At 36.9% G+C, this 14,603-nt stretch overlaps 1 protein-coding gene across 1 annotated transcript in view; it reads left to right on the forward strand.

Annotated features, from left to right (window-relative positions):
- DNAH10 (dynein axonemal heavy chain 10) overlaps positions 1-14,603 on the forward strand; it is a 51,436-nt gene that overhangs the window by 1,196 nt on the left and 35,637 nt on the right. Inside the window, exons 3-26 of the mRNA XM_030285431.4 lie at positions 63-178; positions 598-766; positions 1,079-1,236; positions 1,914-2,144; positions 2,731-2,921; positions 3,383-3,581; positions 4,152-4,346; positions 4,493-4,663; positions 5,325-5,501; positions 5,830-6,003; positions 6,626-6,795; positions 7,492-7,643; positions 8,022-8,186; positions 8,649-8,856; positions 9,722-9,878; positions 10,572-11,048; positions 11,202-11,360; positions 11,698-11,823; positions 11,903-12,005; positions 12,238-12,416; positions 12,991-13,202; positions 13,500-13,656; positions 14,075-14,308; positions 14,410-14,532. Of these exons, the coding sequence (XP_030141291.4) occupies positions 63-178; positions 598-766; positions 1,079-1,236; positions 1,914-2,144; positions 2,731-2,921; positions 3,383-3,581; positions 4,152-4,346; positions 4,493-4,663; positions 5,325-5,501; positions 5,830-6,003; positions 6,626-6,795; positions 7,492-7,643; positions 8,022-8,186; positions 8,649-8,856; positions 9,722-9,878; positions 10,572-11,048; positions 11,202-11,360; positions 11,698-11,823; positions 11,903-12,005; positions 12,238-12,416; positions 12,991-13,202; positions 13,500-13,656; positions 14,075-14,308; positions 14,410-14,532 (4,403 nt within the window). The remainder of the gene's footprint in view (positions 1-62; positions 179-597; positions 767-1,078; positions 1,237-1,913; positions 2,145-2,730; positions 2,922-3,382; positions 3,582-4,151; positions 4,347-4,492; positions 4,664-5,324; positions 5,502-5,829; positions 6,004-6,625; positions 6,796-7,491; positions 7,644-8,021; positions 8,187-8,648; positions 8,857-9,721; positions 9,879-10,571; positions 11,049-11,201; positions 11,361-11,697; positions 11,824-11,902; positions 12,006-12,237; positions 12,417-12,990; positions 13,203-13,499; positions 13,657-14,074; positions 14,309-14,409; positions 14,533-14,603) is intronic.

Raw genomic sequence — 14,603 nt, forward strand, 5'->3', positions numbered from 1 at the left:
ATTGAAATGACTTTATACTTATAAATTAGATTTATACTTTTTTTTTTTTGTATACTGTTTAGAAACAGTTGCTGTTCCTAAAGACCTGACTGAAGCTAATGAGATTCTTCCTCGAGTGATAAAGTCTGGTCTGCTGACTGATGATACTCTCTTGATGCTGAAGAATGTCGTCTCACAGGTAAATGAGTGACAGCTTTTATATATGGAATCCTGAGTGTTTCTAGGAGCGATTTGCCTATTTAGTATTATATGGATTATACATAAGAAATATTAATATTTAAAAAGTGACCTTCATATGTCAAAATTAAGTATTTGTGAATGCTTATTTGATATTTTGTTTCCCCATTTTTCCCCCCTAGTTGAGAACAATTTAAGAGTGTGACAGCAGACACCTCTATTTCTGTGCTCACAGACTTTCATAAAAGCATGCTGGAGCTATTCCCCTGCAGAACATGATGCTAAGGATGTGAAATGGAAGGAGACACACTTAAATTTTAGAGCAATATCTAATGGTTAGGTGAATTGCTTGTAAGCTTATTATTATTATTTTTTTAATATGAGCCATCTAATCTATGGCACCTGTTTCAATCATAACAGTTTTCACCAGCTCTCTCCCATGGTCAGCAGCAGACTGAGAAAACTTCCTTTGATTCAGACAGTGAAAATGCAGATTCTGAAGAAATGAATTTACCCGAGACTGAGCCTAGAAAGTCACTGGAGGACTCTAATACTCCAACAACGAGTGAAACTCAGCTGAGTATACCAGGTGAGGTGAATGTTTTGCCTCTGCCACCACTGTGGTGATTAGAGCACATGGCAGTAGAACGAGGCTCACCTGAGAGTGGTTTTATGTAGAATAACAAATAGGTTTGATCAAAGCTGCTCTTTACTGGTACCAGCTGTGTTTTTCCCACCCTGAAGCATAGCAGGCAGTGTAGAGAAACGGATGAAATCAGTGATCAGTCTTTCAAGGAGTTTGGAGTAAGAGTAGGAGAGAGGGTAGACATATCCAGTGGTGCCACATTGCCACTGCTGCCAGAACAAGACAGTTCATTCTGTGTGCATTTTCTTCCAATAGAACATCTTAAACTGGAGATGCCCACTGTAAATCTAGATAGAGAAGTGACTCTTCTTGCCACAGTTCCAGTAGTGGTTCGCTCTCTGAAAAGCTGTGCAGTGTCCTGGCAGAAATTAATATCTGGAGTTCTGGAGGAACAACTGAAAAAGGTTCCACAGGTAACGGTGCCTATAACACCAAGATGCTTTTATTCCTGGAGACTTTGCTTCATTTCCCCGCAAGAACTGTGTTCATTTTAATTCCTTTTCATGTTTGATTGTTGGAAAACCATTTACTAATTCTTGAAAAGGAGAACAAAAGTAGTGAGAGACTGTGTGGCTCTGGGAAGTAGAATATAAATAAAATATGAAGTAATTCACTGCAGATCCTACCCACATAGGATAACTGTGGAAAACTAAGGGACTTTTGTTATCTGCTCTCTTCTGGAGAGCCAAGAAATAATGAAAGCTGCATTGAGTAGTTTTTTTTAATAGACAGCTATATTTTTTCTTTTTTTTTTGCAAAAAAAGTGATTTCAAAAAAAGAAAAAATTCTTATTTTCAGGTTTTGATTCTGCAAACGTATGTATAACTAATACCACTAAACATGCTGAGGCATTTTGTGGAAAAGCCACAAGCTCAGGGATATACTCCCCATAAGCAGTTCCTTTAGTGTGTGTACAGCTCTTTATTTCAGGGATCTTCTTCTGCCTGGTGTTTTGCATAGTTGAATCATATCAAGTTTCTCTCTGCATAAAGTTTATTGAAAAGAAGGAACAAGTATAACTCTGATTATAAATATTTACTCTTGCATAATGGTAATTAATTTTTTTTATTCAATTCCACATTATTTGTAGGGTCCTGATCCACTTGCAGAAATTAACCTCTGGCGTGAAAATCATGCTACTTTAAGGGCTCTTACTGAACAGATAAAGCTTCCAGAAGTGCAAAAAGTCTTGGAAATACTGCAGGAAGCTGAATCTAAGTTTACTGGAAATTTACAGATAGTCTTAAGTGACCTCAAAAAGCATCACATGGAAGCTCAAGATAATGCTAAATTTCTCTCAGCTCTTGAACGCCATTTGAAGGTACCTGCCCTTGAGAAAACTTGGTGAAGTTTGAACTGTGCTTACCTGAATTCTCTGTTGATGTAATCATCTCTTGTTTATTTTTTCACTTTTTAGCAGCAATACAGATGTACTCTAGATTAACAAATTATATTTGATTTTTTAAAAAGGGTGCTTATTTTGTATGAATTTCAGTGGTTCTAATGTTTGAAAGCTCAGAGCTGTGAGCACTTGGTTTGGGAGTTTTGATGAAATAGCTGAACTGGGGAAAACAAAGATTTATTTACTCCTATTTTTTTTTTAGGTAGTTTCTACCACAAATTACAGCTGATGTTTCAAAGTTTAAATTGTATTGAAAATCATCCAAACAAAGAGTTGAGCCAACATTTAAAATCAGGACCTAAAATCATTTGGAGCAAAAGGTGCAGATTTGCACATCTTTAACCATCTGTGTTATATAGGCACCAGGATGTCTCCTTATCCAGATTATTTATTTAATAATCTTACAGATTTTCATAACCTGAGGCATCTCCAGAATAAACATTAGTTTACTGAATATGAATTTATATGTTTTCATGACATCTTACCCACAATATGCATTTCACAGACTTTATCAACTGGCACTGGGGTTGATGTTATCTCACATGTAATCCCTTCCCTGCTGAACGCCCTGAGGCTGGTGTGGATCATGTCCCGGCACTACAACAAGGATGTGCGCATGGTGCCCTTCTTGGAACGAATTTCCTGGGCCATTTCCGAGAGAGTGCGCCGAGTTGTGGATCTGCGAACGCTCTTTAAGTAAGTGCTGGGTTTCTCTTTAACTGGGTTGTACTTATTAAAGGTTTGGTTGCCTTACACAAAGTGCAGTAGATGATACTTCCACTAAGAGGTGTCTGTATTTTTCAGTTATCTGAAGTTGTATTAGAAGGTAAATTAAAAGTCAATTTATTTTGTAATTTTCATAAATTACTAAATCAGCCCTGAAGAAATAGGTTCTTGTTCTCTTTTGTATTGAAAGAACATGAACGAATAAAGCAAATAGAAAGATTGAGGTAAAAAAGTGGCAGAAATATAACCAAAATCACTCCTCAAATAATATTGCCTTTCAAAATCACATTTAAAATAAGTTACAAGTTTTGCCTAGATTTTGTATAGTTAGAATCTGTAAAACCAGGGTATATTATTCCTGTTGAGATATGATTTTTTAATCTATAGTATTTCTATCTATAATATCTTAACTGTCTTGATTTGATTAATAGACAAGACACAGCTGCTGCGAAAAAGAAAATAACTGAAGCTAAAAACACTCTTGAACAATGGAAAAAATGTTATCTTACTACTTGTATCCAAGTTGAAGCATCAGGAAGTAAGCGATACTGGAAATTTGATGTGAAACGTTTATTTGACAAAACAGATTATATGGTTTCAATCTGTCAAGATCTTTATGATATTTTTCAGGTAGGAATATAGACAATAAATAAAGAGACTGTGTAATCACTGTCTTGTTCTGTAGAGGAAATTCTTTTGTGTTACAGGTGTAGACTTGTTAACAACTTTCTGTTTTGTGTTTGAGACCTGAGCAGTGCCTTTGATTCCAACAAAACTACATTTAATACTGGAGGTGGAATAAATTAAAAATACCATTTAAGTATACTTTAATATAAAATTTGGCCATCTGTCAATCTATGTATTAATTGCAGAATAACCTATGAATGGAGAGGTGCTGTGTTTAGGCTAATTTAAGTCAGGGTAATTAGTAATATGGACAATCAATAAATTGTGTGTAAAGTGGAGTGAAAAGGACTAATAACTGAGTATTACCTGTTATAACAACTGAAGTGCTGGGCTTGTAGATTGTTGCTGTGTTTTTTTCAGTTTCTCAAAATATTTGAGATTTAAATCACAGCACAAACTGATCATTCTCTGAGTAGCTGATAGTTTTGAAAGGAAAAATTTAACAGTAATATGTTCAGTGGCAGAAAAAATATTAAAAAGAAAGCTTTATGGTATGTTCTTCTGAATGAATAGGTCAATGAAGAGCTTCACAATATATTTATTCCTGAACTGATAACTGTGACAGAAAATCCAAAGGGTGTTGATGAACTGCAGAGAGAAGTAAATATAGTAATTAGTCCTATGGAAGACCTGACCTTTGACCCTTTTAGCATGGAAACTGCACGTGACTGGGCATTCGTTATAGAAGAATTTAGAGAAGATGTTCTGGTAAGTACCATATACCGTGATTGCCAAAAAACAGTAAAAAAAAGCTTCACTGCTGTTATTAAAAAGTATTTTCATTTTGCTACTCTTTGGTTTTGCAGGATGAATTTCTAAGTGACAGGATTTCTTTGCTTTCTTCTTTTGTTTAGGATATTGAAGAAAAGATGACAAGGTTTATTGATGAATCTTTCACAACCCTTCGATCAGCAGAAACAGCTTTTGACATGCTGTTAAAGTACAAACACATCCAGATTCCTGAAACTCTTAAAAAGCAGTTAATGAAAAAATTCAGTGTTGTTTTGGAGCAATATTGTAAAGAGGTATTCAATTTAGGGATTTCTTATCCAGTACATGAAGTTCTTTACCTAATGAAAATCATAAATCTGTATATATCTAAATACCTGTGTGGTGTCATTTACCATGTAAAAGACTAAAAAACTTTTATAAATAAACATGATAATTGGTCTCTTTTTTTGGGACCAAGTTGGAGGCATAGTCTGGTTAATTTGCTGAAATGTTGTGCACATCTGTATATGTGTGATGCTGTGTGGGAACAGGAACGTGCTCTGAATGCAACAAGGCTTGTGGCTGTTCCTGCACCTTGTAAACAGCAGCTCAACCCTCCTGAGAAAATTGATCTTTTATACCCTACGGCTTTCTTGTCATGACCAAGTTCATAATATGATCAGAAGGTGTCATAGATCAACTTTGGAAGGCTAGAATGTAGAAGAATATATTTTGGAAAGCTTTTTGTATCAGCTGTTTTCTTGATATTTGAAAGAACATTAAACTTAAAAATAAAACATAATCTTACAGAACATGCTGCCATAATGGCAGCTCCACAAGATAGAGAAATAAAGACAAAATAATTATTTTTATCCTGCTGCTGGAATTAGCTTCAGCACTTGTGCTGTGTATCAGGCAGTGATCATGGACAAGCAGTGGGAAAATTATTCCTTGCAATATTTTATTCTCTTCTAGGTTGAAACTGTTGAGCAAATCTTTGTTCAGAACCTCGAGGATCCACCTCTGTACAAGAACCATCCTCCAGTGGCTGGAGCAATTTCCTGGTCCCGATCCCTTTCCCATCGGATCAGACACACCATTACTCGATTCCTAGAAGAAGAGGAGTTGCTTGCCTCTAAACGTGGACAGGAAGTATGTTGGGTCTTTTGGTACTTGATGAAGGAACAAACATTTTGGTTATGCACTTCTAAAGATGTGAGAGTGCTCTAATGTGAGGGGAAGTCATGTTAGATGTGAAAACTAGATTGAAACCTTCCCACTGTTTCTCAGGGAGACAGTGATGGACTCAATTACATAATTGAAGAGCCCAAATTCTCCAGTGTCTGCATTAATTACAGAGTGTTACTTGTTCTCTTATCCAGTAAAAACCAGCAACCATATTGAGAGACCATATGAGAACAGGTTAGTTAAACATCTCTCATGGTCTTTAAAATGGGTTATACAGAGTTGTCCTTTTTAGGTGCAACAAATGTATCTCCAAGTGACCAAGAAAATGGAGGAGTATGAAGCTCAAAAATATTGTCAGTGGAGAGAGAGGACAGAACACGTGCTTCCATTGTTACTGAAAGATACTCTGCTGACTCTTGTCGCTGATGAGGCTGCAACAAATGTTAATCTAGAGACTTCTGAGCAGGTAAAATGTAGGAAGATTGTGTAGCAGGCTTCTCTGAGGGGAAAACTGAAACCTATCTGATAGTCAGCAAGAATTTTCTGAGAGTAGTATTTTAAACACGGATTTAGAAAAAGTTTTGGGCTCAGAATTGTTTGTGGTCCTTTATAAGACATAGTTCCTGAATCACCTGGCAAATAATTGAATGGTGTTTCTCTGTGTGTTCTTCTGTGCTGTAGTTCCTGTTAATTTTTAGGTTCTGGCAGAACATTTTTGGGATATTGCTACAGTACTTGGGACTTAAGTTAGGTAGAAGCAGGTTTCCAGCAGAATCCTATTCCTACTAAACTTTTGTCTGACTCTGAATTTCCAGTGGGATTTCTGTTGTAACTGGTTGCAGCAGTGTGTAAACAGAGGTGATTTGGTTTGTTTCTTGTGATTGACAACTGAAAAGATAGTTCTGTGTAATTTCGGAACCAGGAATGCTGAGGCTACTATCAAATTTTAAAGGCATTTCTACAAGCTCTGAATGTCAGTCATTCTGACTTTTACCTTCTGCCTTATCAAATGTCTCCAAAAGCTCACTTTTTCCTTGCAATGTAAGTTTGTTTCTCCTCTTTTTTTCTGCTGCTTTCTTGTGTTGTAGAGCTCTGCAACAGATGAGGCTTTCACCATCAGGAAAAGTGTGTGCTTTGCTCTGAATTTTTCTCCTGAAATCCAAGAGATTATAATTGAAACAAAGTACATGGAACAGCTGGGGCTTCCAATCCCAGAAATGGCAAGATATGTGGCATTACAGGAAGACAAATACCTTAAGTAAGGCTGTAACAGAATATCTACTCACATACAGGCTTATGGCTGCATTTCAAGTGATTTCACTCCAGGAACAGGGTCTGAGTCATCATATTTTGGAAACATGAGATGCCCTTTAATGGTTCTTTCTTTTAAGGGTACAATTTCTAATGACCATGTTGCACTGATAAGCTTTTTTCTGGCATTCTTTGCATTATTTGATATACAAATTAACAACTTGTCCAAATCTGAGAGGAGAGAAATTTGCAATGAATCGTTTCTGACATTTAGATTTCAGCTCATTTAAACTCACTATTGCATTCTTCCTGTACAGCCTTGGATAAGTCAGTTGTGTCCAAATTACCACAGACATTTAGCACACAAATACGCCAATAAGTTCCTAAACAGATTTTAAAGTTCACCTGTTCATTTCACTAATGTGCTGCAAACAGGGGCTGTCTCCATAACTTTCTGAGATGGGGCAGAAGAGGCTTGTCCAACTACTATTAGAACCATATGAAACTTCTCTTTGTTTTCAGTGGGAAATAAATTACTTTTATAATCAATACATATTCACTGGTTAGTTCTGCCAGTTTTGCTTTATATGGAAGTCTGAATAGAACAATGGAAGTTCTCTGCTCTTTGGTGGAGTTTGGAGCTGTTTTTCAAGAAAATCATCATTTTTGTGTTTTGGTTTTTTGTGTTTCTTACATTCCTTAGGTACACAAATAAATTGAAAGTCATGCTGGATCGCTATCACAAATTAATGGAGATGATGAATGAAGCAGAAACCAAACTTCTTGATCATTATGTCCAAGAACTCTGGAGAATATTGAAAGCAGGACACAAAAGACTCACGTGGAAGTCCGTAGGTAATGGAGATACAATTTTAAAATGGTTTTGGATGTTTATTTTTAGTTTAAAAAATCTCCTCAGTTCTGCAGTCTAGTTTTATGATGGCAGAACATATGATCCTTCCTCTTGCCACAGAGGCAGAATAGCAGATTAGACAACCTCTGATCCAGGAGATATTTCTTGTGTTTTTATTATATCTAAAACAGTGGATATGGTTGGAAACCCTTAGCTAAAAGCTGTAAGGGAGCAAGATGAGGGATTAGCTGTGAAAATATCAAATCTATGATTTTGCAGAACCTTAGAGATAAAACATGTCTGGTTGTGGCAATTTTGATGCATTGGTGAAATACTTGTTAAAAGAGAAAAAAACCCAAATGGTTATGATTTATTTCAAGGTATTGGTGAATTTGTTGTCCAATGTACACAAACCATTGGGAGATTAGAGTTGCTTGTCCATCAGATTCATCATATTTCTGAAGACATAAGCAGAAAACTTCAGTCCATAGAATCAACAAATCTCTTTAAGTTTCCACATTTAAAAAATGGTGACAAATGTCCTGGTAAGTCTTTATATTTTCATTTCCAAGCTCTGTGGTGTTTTATTTTTCTCAATATGCTACTTTGTGGTTTTAATTGCTAAGATCCACCCTTTTAATTGTTACCAAAACTGGTTATAGTAGTAATTCAGGGTGGAACAGAGGATGGAACTGGTTTCCTCAGATGGAAATGGCAATGAGCTGGTTGTCTGCCAGATCTCTCTGTCACTTGAGTGGGTGATGGATCAAATTTCTTTCAACACTTCACAGTTGTAAAAAGGTTGCTATTAAATAGCCGAATCAGATTAAGATCCATATTTCAGAGGGTTGACATATTAATAAATTAAGCATTAATAAATGAAGATTTTTTTATCATTATATAAGATTGATTTTGTATTCACAAAATAAAACTCAGGTAATTATTCCAGTGTATAAAACTGTTTGATCTTTTGCAGTTAATAATGCTAGGTTTTGTATCTGTTGCAGGAGCAAAGGAATTTTTTGACTATGTTAAGTGTGAGCAACCAAAAGATGTGGAACACCTGGTTAGACACTATTCTGCAATTTCACAATTGCTAATAGAAGTGGAAAGACGAGTTGCCTATACAAACAGTGGCAAATCTCCAAAATTAGCTTCTTATTATGCATATTGGGAAAATAGGATTTATCAGGTGTTGACACAGTTAATTGTGAGGTAAGCGAATTGTTTGCTTTAATGGGTTTCCAGGTTCTCCTGGATATGTTGGTGAGTGTATGTGCTGACATTATGTTTGAACTCATCAGTGACTTACAGTTTGGAAGATTTGTATTTCTACTGATTTTTTTTTAATGTTAAGAATGGAGAACTGATAACAAGGTAGAGAGGAAACTCAAATTCTGAAAAAATTAATATTGGCATGTTGCTGGCAGAAGAGAGAAATAAGACATGTTTGCTGCAGTGTGTGTAGTTGCACTTCTCTGGTTTATCTCTAAAATCCTGGTTTTGTTCTCCTAAAGAACATGATTTAGAGAACTTGGTGTCTGGGTGCCAGGTGCCTCCCTGTACTGCATGGGACATGAGCCCAAGAACAAAGGTTTTGCTTGTTCTGAAGTGGCTGAGGCCAGTGCTGGAGCAAGATATTATAAAGGCTTTTCTTACAAGCAAGATGTTATTGCAATACAGCATTGCAGCTCTCTTGTAATATCTGTCTAAGCTTCCCAACCATCTCTTTTCCCCATCATCCATGTTTTGTAATCAGATCCATGTTCAGATGACTTTGCCATAAATTCTTGTCTGAGCTCTTGCAGTGAAGTTGACCACAATCTCAGGATCCTTCTGCACCGAAATATCTCCATTAATTCCTTCCAATAGTTTCTTTTAGCAAGTCAAGCTTTTGCATTAAATCCGTTTAGTGGGACAGTTTTTTTCCCCAGACACATCAATGTTTCCAGCTGGGATCAGTGATAACTCGGGTTACAGATCTAAGCGTACACTTGAAAATTGCAGCCTCTCTTGGGCATTTTCCTGGAGGCAGCACGTGATTATTTCTTTCTTTGACACTATTTTTTTCCTTTCTCAGGAATTTACAGGCTTTTAATGCAACTGTTCTTGCAAATGTGCCACTGTTACAAATAGAGGCTGTTTTATCTGTTCCTGAGATAACCCTGCAACCTAATGCCAGTGAGATTGAAAAAATGACTATGCAATCTATCCAAGACTGTGTTGAGGTCACTAAGGTGATTTTTGATAAAGATTTCTTTTTTTTTTCCAGTGTTGGCTTGTGATTATAATGAACTAATCTTATTTTATGCTGTAGCAATATTTTCCTGAATAAATGGTTTCACACTGAGCTGCTTTCCTGGGAAGAAGCCAAATAATGTGACAAAGTTCTTGCCCTCTGTTGATGGACAAATTATTCCAGATGTCCCCTTAAATGAATAAATTTAGTTTAAGTGTGCTTTTTGTGCTCAGATTTGCTGTTCTCTACTGCTGCATTCAAACTGTTTGAGCCAATACCTTTTTCTCTCTGTCATGTTATATTGTCGCTCAGCAGAGATTTTAGAAGCAAATTGAATAATGCATGGAAAAGTTTTTTTCTTCTCAAGTTGATGGGAAAGTGTGATCTCTTTTTTGCTGTCAGAAAAACAATTGATTTGAGAAACCATTGAGACCAGTTTCTACATTGTGTACTAAATAATGGTGAACTCCTTCACTGAAGGGGAAGAAAGCACTGAACAGGCTGCCCAGGGAAGTGGTGGAGTCACCATTCCTGGAGGACATGTATGATTTAGTGGGTGATTTGAGAGTCCTGGACTGCTTGGACTCAATGATATTAGAAAACTTTTCAACCTAAATGATTCTATGAATTGTTTATCTCAAATGACTCAACAAGGTAGCTGTTTTCTGACCCTGTCTTTAAAACTTTCCAGCATTTCGTACGATGGATGCACGGTACGTGTATTGAATGCCCTCCTCAGCATGTCAAGGTGGATGAAGTTGTCACTTTCAGCTTTTACAGTGATGTCTCCCAGAGCCCTCTGGTAATTGAACAGGCTGTTCTCATCACTCAGAACGTCCACAAAATCCTGGCTTCTCTCAGGGAGTGTTTGAACCAATGGAAGAAGTATGACCTGCTGTGGAAATCAGACAAAGGTGCAGTCCTGGACCGTTTAGCTGCAGAAAAGCCTCCCTGTGTTGTCTTTGATGAGCACTTACAGTTCTATATGAAGGTAGCTCAGGAAGTGACTCAACAGCCCTTGATTAAAGATGAGCAATTTATCAGGCTTCAGCTGGCTCCTTTAGCCTCTGCAGTGCAGGAGAATGCCAAAAGCTGGCTAATGTCTCTTGGGAAGTTGCTTAATGAGTTAGCAAGAGAGGAGCTCTTCAACCTTCAAGATGAAATTCAGGTAGGTGTTTTCAGTTTGTTTTTTTTTGTTATCTTTATCACATAGACTAAGAAATGAATCCGGCATATTGTTTGTGTTTTGTGTTGGACTCATTGTAATTCTGACAATTGCTTTTTCAGTGTTGATTCTGGAAATGATCTTTACATTTTACAGAAATTATCAGAGAATGTGAATAGACCTCCTGAAACCCTGGATGATCTCAGAGTTGTCCTGAGTGCATTTGGAGACGTCAGAGATGTTGCTGTTGAGGTGGAACTGAGATACTTGGACATTGGGGAGAAATACAGAACTCTTGAGATGTACAATATTCCGGTAAGTGCATGTCTCTTCAAACCTTTCAGATCTGAGCGAAGGGCACGAATGCCTCACATGTGAATGAAGAAATGTTTGCCTTTTAAGATGTGTTACAGAATTACAGTGTTGTTGAGGTTTGAAGGGATGTCTGGAGACTCTCTCGTCCAGAGTCCCTTCTCAAATCACTATCCCCACTTTAAAATGGACATACTGCATGTGTTTAAATCTGATTAAGGTTGCTTCAGTATTGGTTTTGTGTTTTGCAAATTTGTAGTGTAAGCACATATTCCTCACTTTCTTGTGAAAGTGTGTGTCTATTTATGTCTTGTGAGAGGTGCTACTTGTTTTGGTTTAGGTACCTGAAGAAGAGCAAGGGATGTCTGACAGTCTTAGGGAAGCGTGGGAGACTCTCCTTATGGAAGCAGCAGAAGTCAGTCGCAGCCTAGATTGTAAAGGAGGTGTAAAAGAAGCATTCACAAAGGTAATACTTGTAATTAGAATAGAAAACAATTAGAAATGGGAACTGTTTAATGGAACTGTTTAAATGTTGTTCCTTTTAGGTGATAGAGCAACAAGTTGCAGACTACAGCAAAGAGACAGAAGATTTTTTCCAGAAACTCTTGACTGAGGGGCCTGGTGTTGTTGGGGATGATCTTGATAAAGGTAAATGGACTAATGTGTGTGAAGTGATGTTTTGAAAATACTAGTCTTCGGACAATTCAAATTTTATGTAAAACAAGAAAATTGTGCTTTCCTTATTAATATACAAAATCATCACCCGGGAATGTGAGCATTTTTAGTCCTGGAGCATCTACAGACTATACGCAAATTCTGTCTTATTTCCCATGATGATCCATGTGATGATTTATCTGGAAAAATCCCTCTCCTTTCCCAGGACTAGAACTCATGGCTATGTTTGAAAAAGAATTAGAGAGATTAGAAGAAAGGCAGCGGGAACTGGGCAGTGCTCAGAAACTTCTGGGCTTGCCAGGAACAGCGTACCCAAACTTAATAAAAGCACAGCAAGATGCAAAAGCTATGAAGGAGGTCTATGACATTTATGCACAACAAAAGGTCAGTGTCACACTGAGTCTGCAGGCATACACACAACAGTAAAGATGGGGACAAAAGAAGAGGCTGCACTGCCCCCTGGTTACTGTCAGCTCTGAAGCCTTTGCATGAAATAAGCTATGCCCTGTGAAATTATTTTAATATTGTTAGTGCAGCACTGTCAGTGTCTGCATGGTGGACCAAACACACCTCTCATCAGATGGGAACAGACTTCTCTCAGTCTCTAATATTTGTTGGATGGCATTTTACTGCACATGGTTCTTGATCAGTTCAGTGAAACTACTTTTGGATATAGGATGTGTACAGGTGGTAGTGGGTACCTCAGGCTTTAACTATTTTTTAAGAAGTTTTATTTTTCCAAAATTTAAATTCCCTGTAAAGTATGGTCCTGTTCTCCATATTCCCTTTTTACCATTTTTTATACAAGTGATTGTGTTTGGCTATGAATCTGTCCTGGACATGAACTTGTCTCTCCCTATGATTGTAAAATGTTAATACAATTACATTGTGATGGTCAAAACTAAAAGGAATGTGATTTTTTTTTTTTGTTGTTCCTTCTTAATGTCCTTGTTTGCAGGCAGCTAAAGAGAAATGGTCTCAGACACTCTGGATAAACCTCAATGTCAAGGTTCTTCAGGATGGAACTGAAGGATTTCTGAAAGCTGTTCGGAAGCTGCCCAGACAAGTGCGTGGTATGGCAATATGTAAGCAACTGGATAAAAAACTGAAGGCCTTTCTAAACTCCATTCCTTTGTTGCTTGATTTGAAAAATGAAGCTTTAAGAGAAAGGTTTGTTTTGATTTATGTACATTACTATATATAGAAGTATTTGATGTGTTTTGTTAGAACTTTCAGTTTCCGTTACTGGGGTCATGCTGTGTCCTGGAGCTTGGAAATTTTTTTCTGCCTAATGAGCTTGTGTAATAGCATGAAAGGTGCTGCAATGACTGGGATATTTTGTTTATTCAGACTAGTAGTTCTTATTTAAACAACAGAAGGCTAAACATGAGTTCATTATTATATGTTACAGTTGTTTTTGTTTGTTACTGTATTATGGTGTTGAACTAATATGTCAATTTGAAACAGGCATTGGGAAGACCTTATGGAGAAAACAGGAACGAGGTTTGAAATGAAAACAGAAACATTCACTTTAGAAAATATGTTTGCCATGGAACTTCACAAACACACCGTGGTTATCAGTGATATCGTTGGAACTGCTATTAAAGAACTTGCCATTGAGAAGGTAATGTATTGAATTATAGAATCATAGTAAAACTATGACAACAATCAGTTTCATTTAAGATTTTTAAATTGGCATGACCGCAAGTTTGGCCATCTTCAGGGAGCTGCCATGAGCTACATGAGCTAAAATTTATAGCTCTGTAATGAGCTCCTACTGGCACAGGATCCTTGCAGAATTTGGTTTGGCAGCAGCATATTGGATTTCTATGATTACAGTAAGAAAGTTTGTCCTATGAAAATGGATCTGAAGAAGGATCAATTATCTTGTTATCATTCTTTGAAATAGATTGCTTCTTTATAAACCAGAGTTAGAAAATCTGCAAAAATTTTGCTGGATTAGCTGTTTCATTTTTTTGCTAATATTATAGACCTCCAGTTTTTGAAGACTGAAATATGCATATTTTTATGTTCACATGCAGGGATTGAAGGAAATAATAGAAACGTGGGAAAATATGAAATTCCCTGTAGAAGTGTACACCAAAGGCACAGAGACACGAGGCTTTATTCTGGGATCTGTAGAGGAAATTTTAGAGACTCTTGATGACAACAATGCCAATCTTCAGAGTGTTTTGGGCAGTCGCTTTGTGGGTCCTTTTCTTTCATCTGCTCAAAAATGGGAGAAAATTCTGTCATTGATTAGTGAAGTAAGCGAGGTAGGAGGAAAGCACTGGACTAAATAATTAATGTTTATTATTTATAATTCAAATTTTCCATTGTATTTCTGTTTCCTCTGATGGTAACATTTGATTCGTAGATCTGGATATCAGTTCAGAGGAAATGGATGTACCTGGAGAGCATTTTTGTTGCTGGAGATATCAGATCACAGCTTCCGGAGGAAGTCAAAATGTTTGACCGTGTAGACCAAATGTTTAAACAGGCAAGTGACAGACTTGTGATCAGCATATTTAGTGCATTTTGCTTCCAGTTCCATAGTTACTTATAGTCTTT

This window comes from Taeniopygia guttata, chromosome 15 (genome assembly GCF_048771995.1).
Source record: "Taeniopygia guttata chromosome 15, bTaeGut7.mat, whole genome shotgun sequence".
In the NCBI taxonomy this organism is placed as follows: Eukaryota; Metazoa; Chordata; class Aves; order Passeriformes; family Estrildidae; genus Taeniopygia; species Taeniopygia guttata.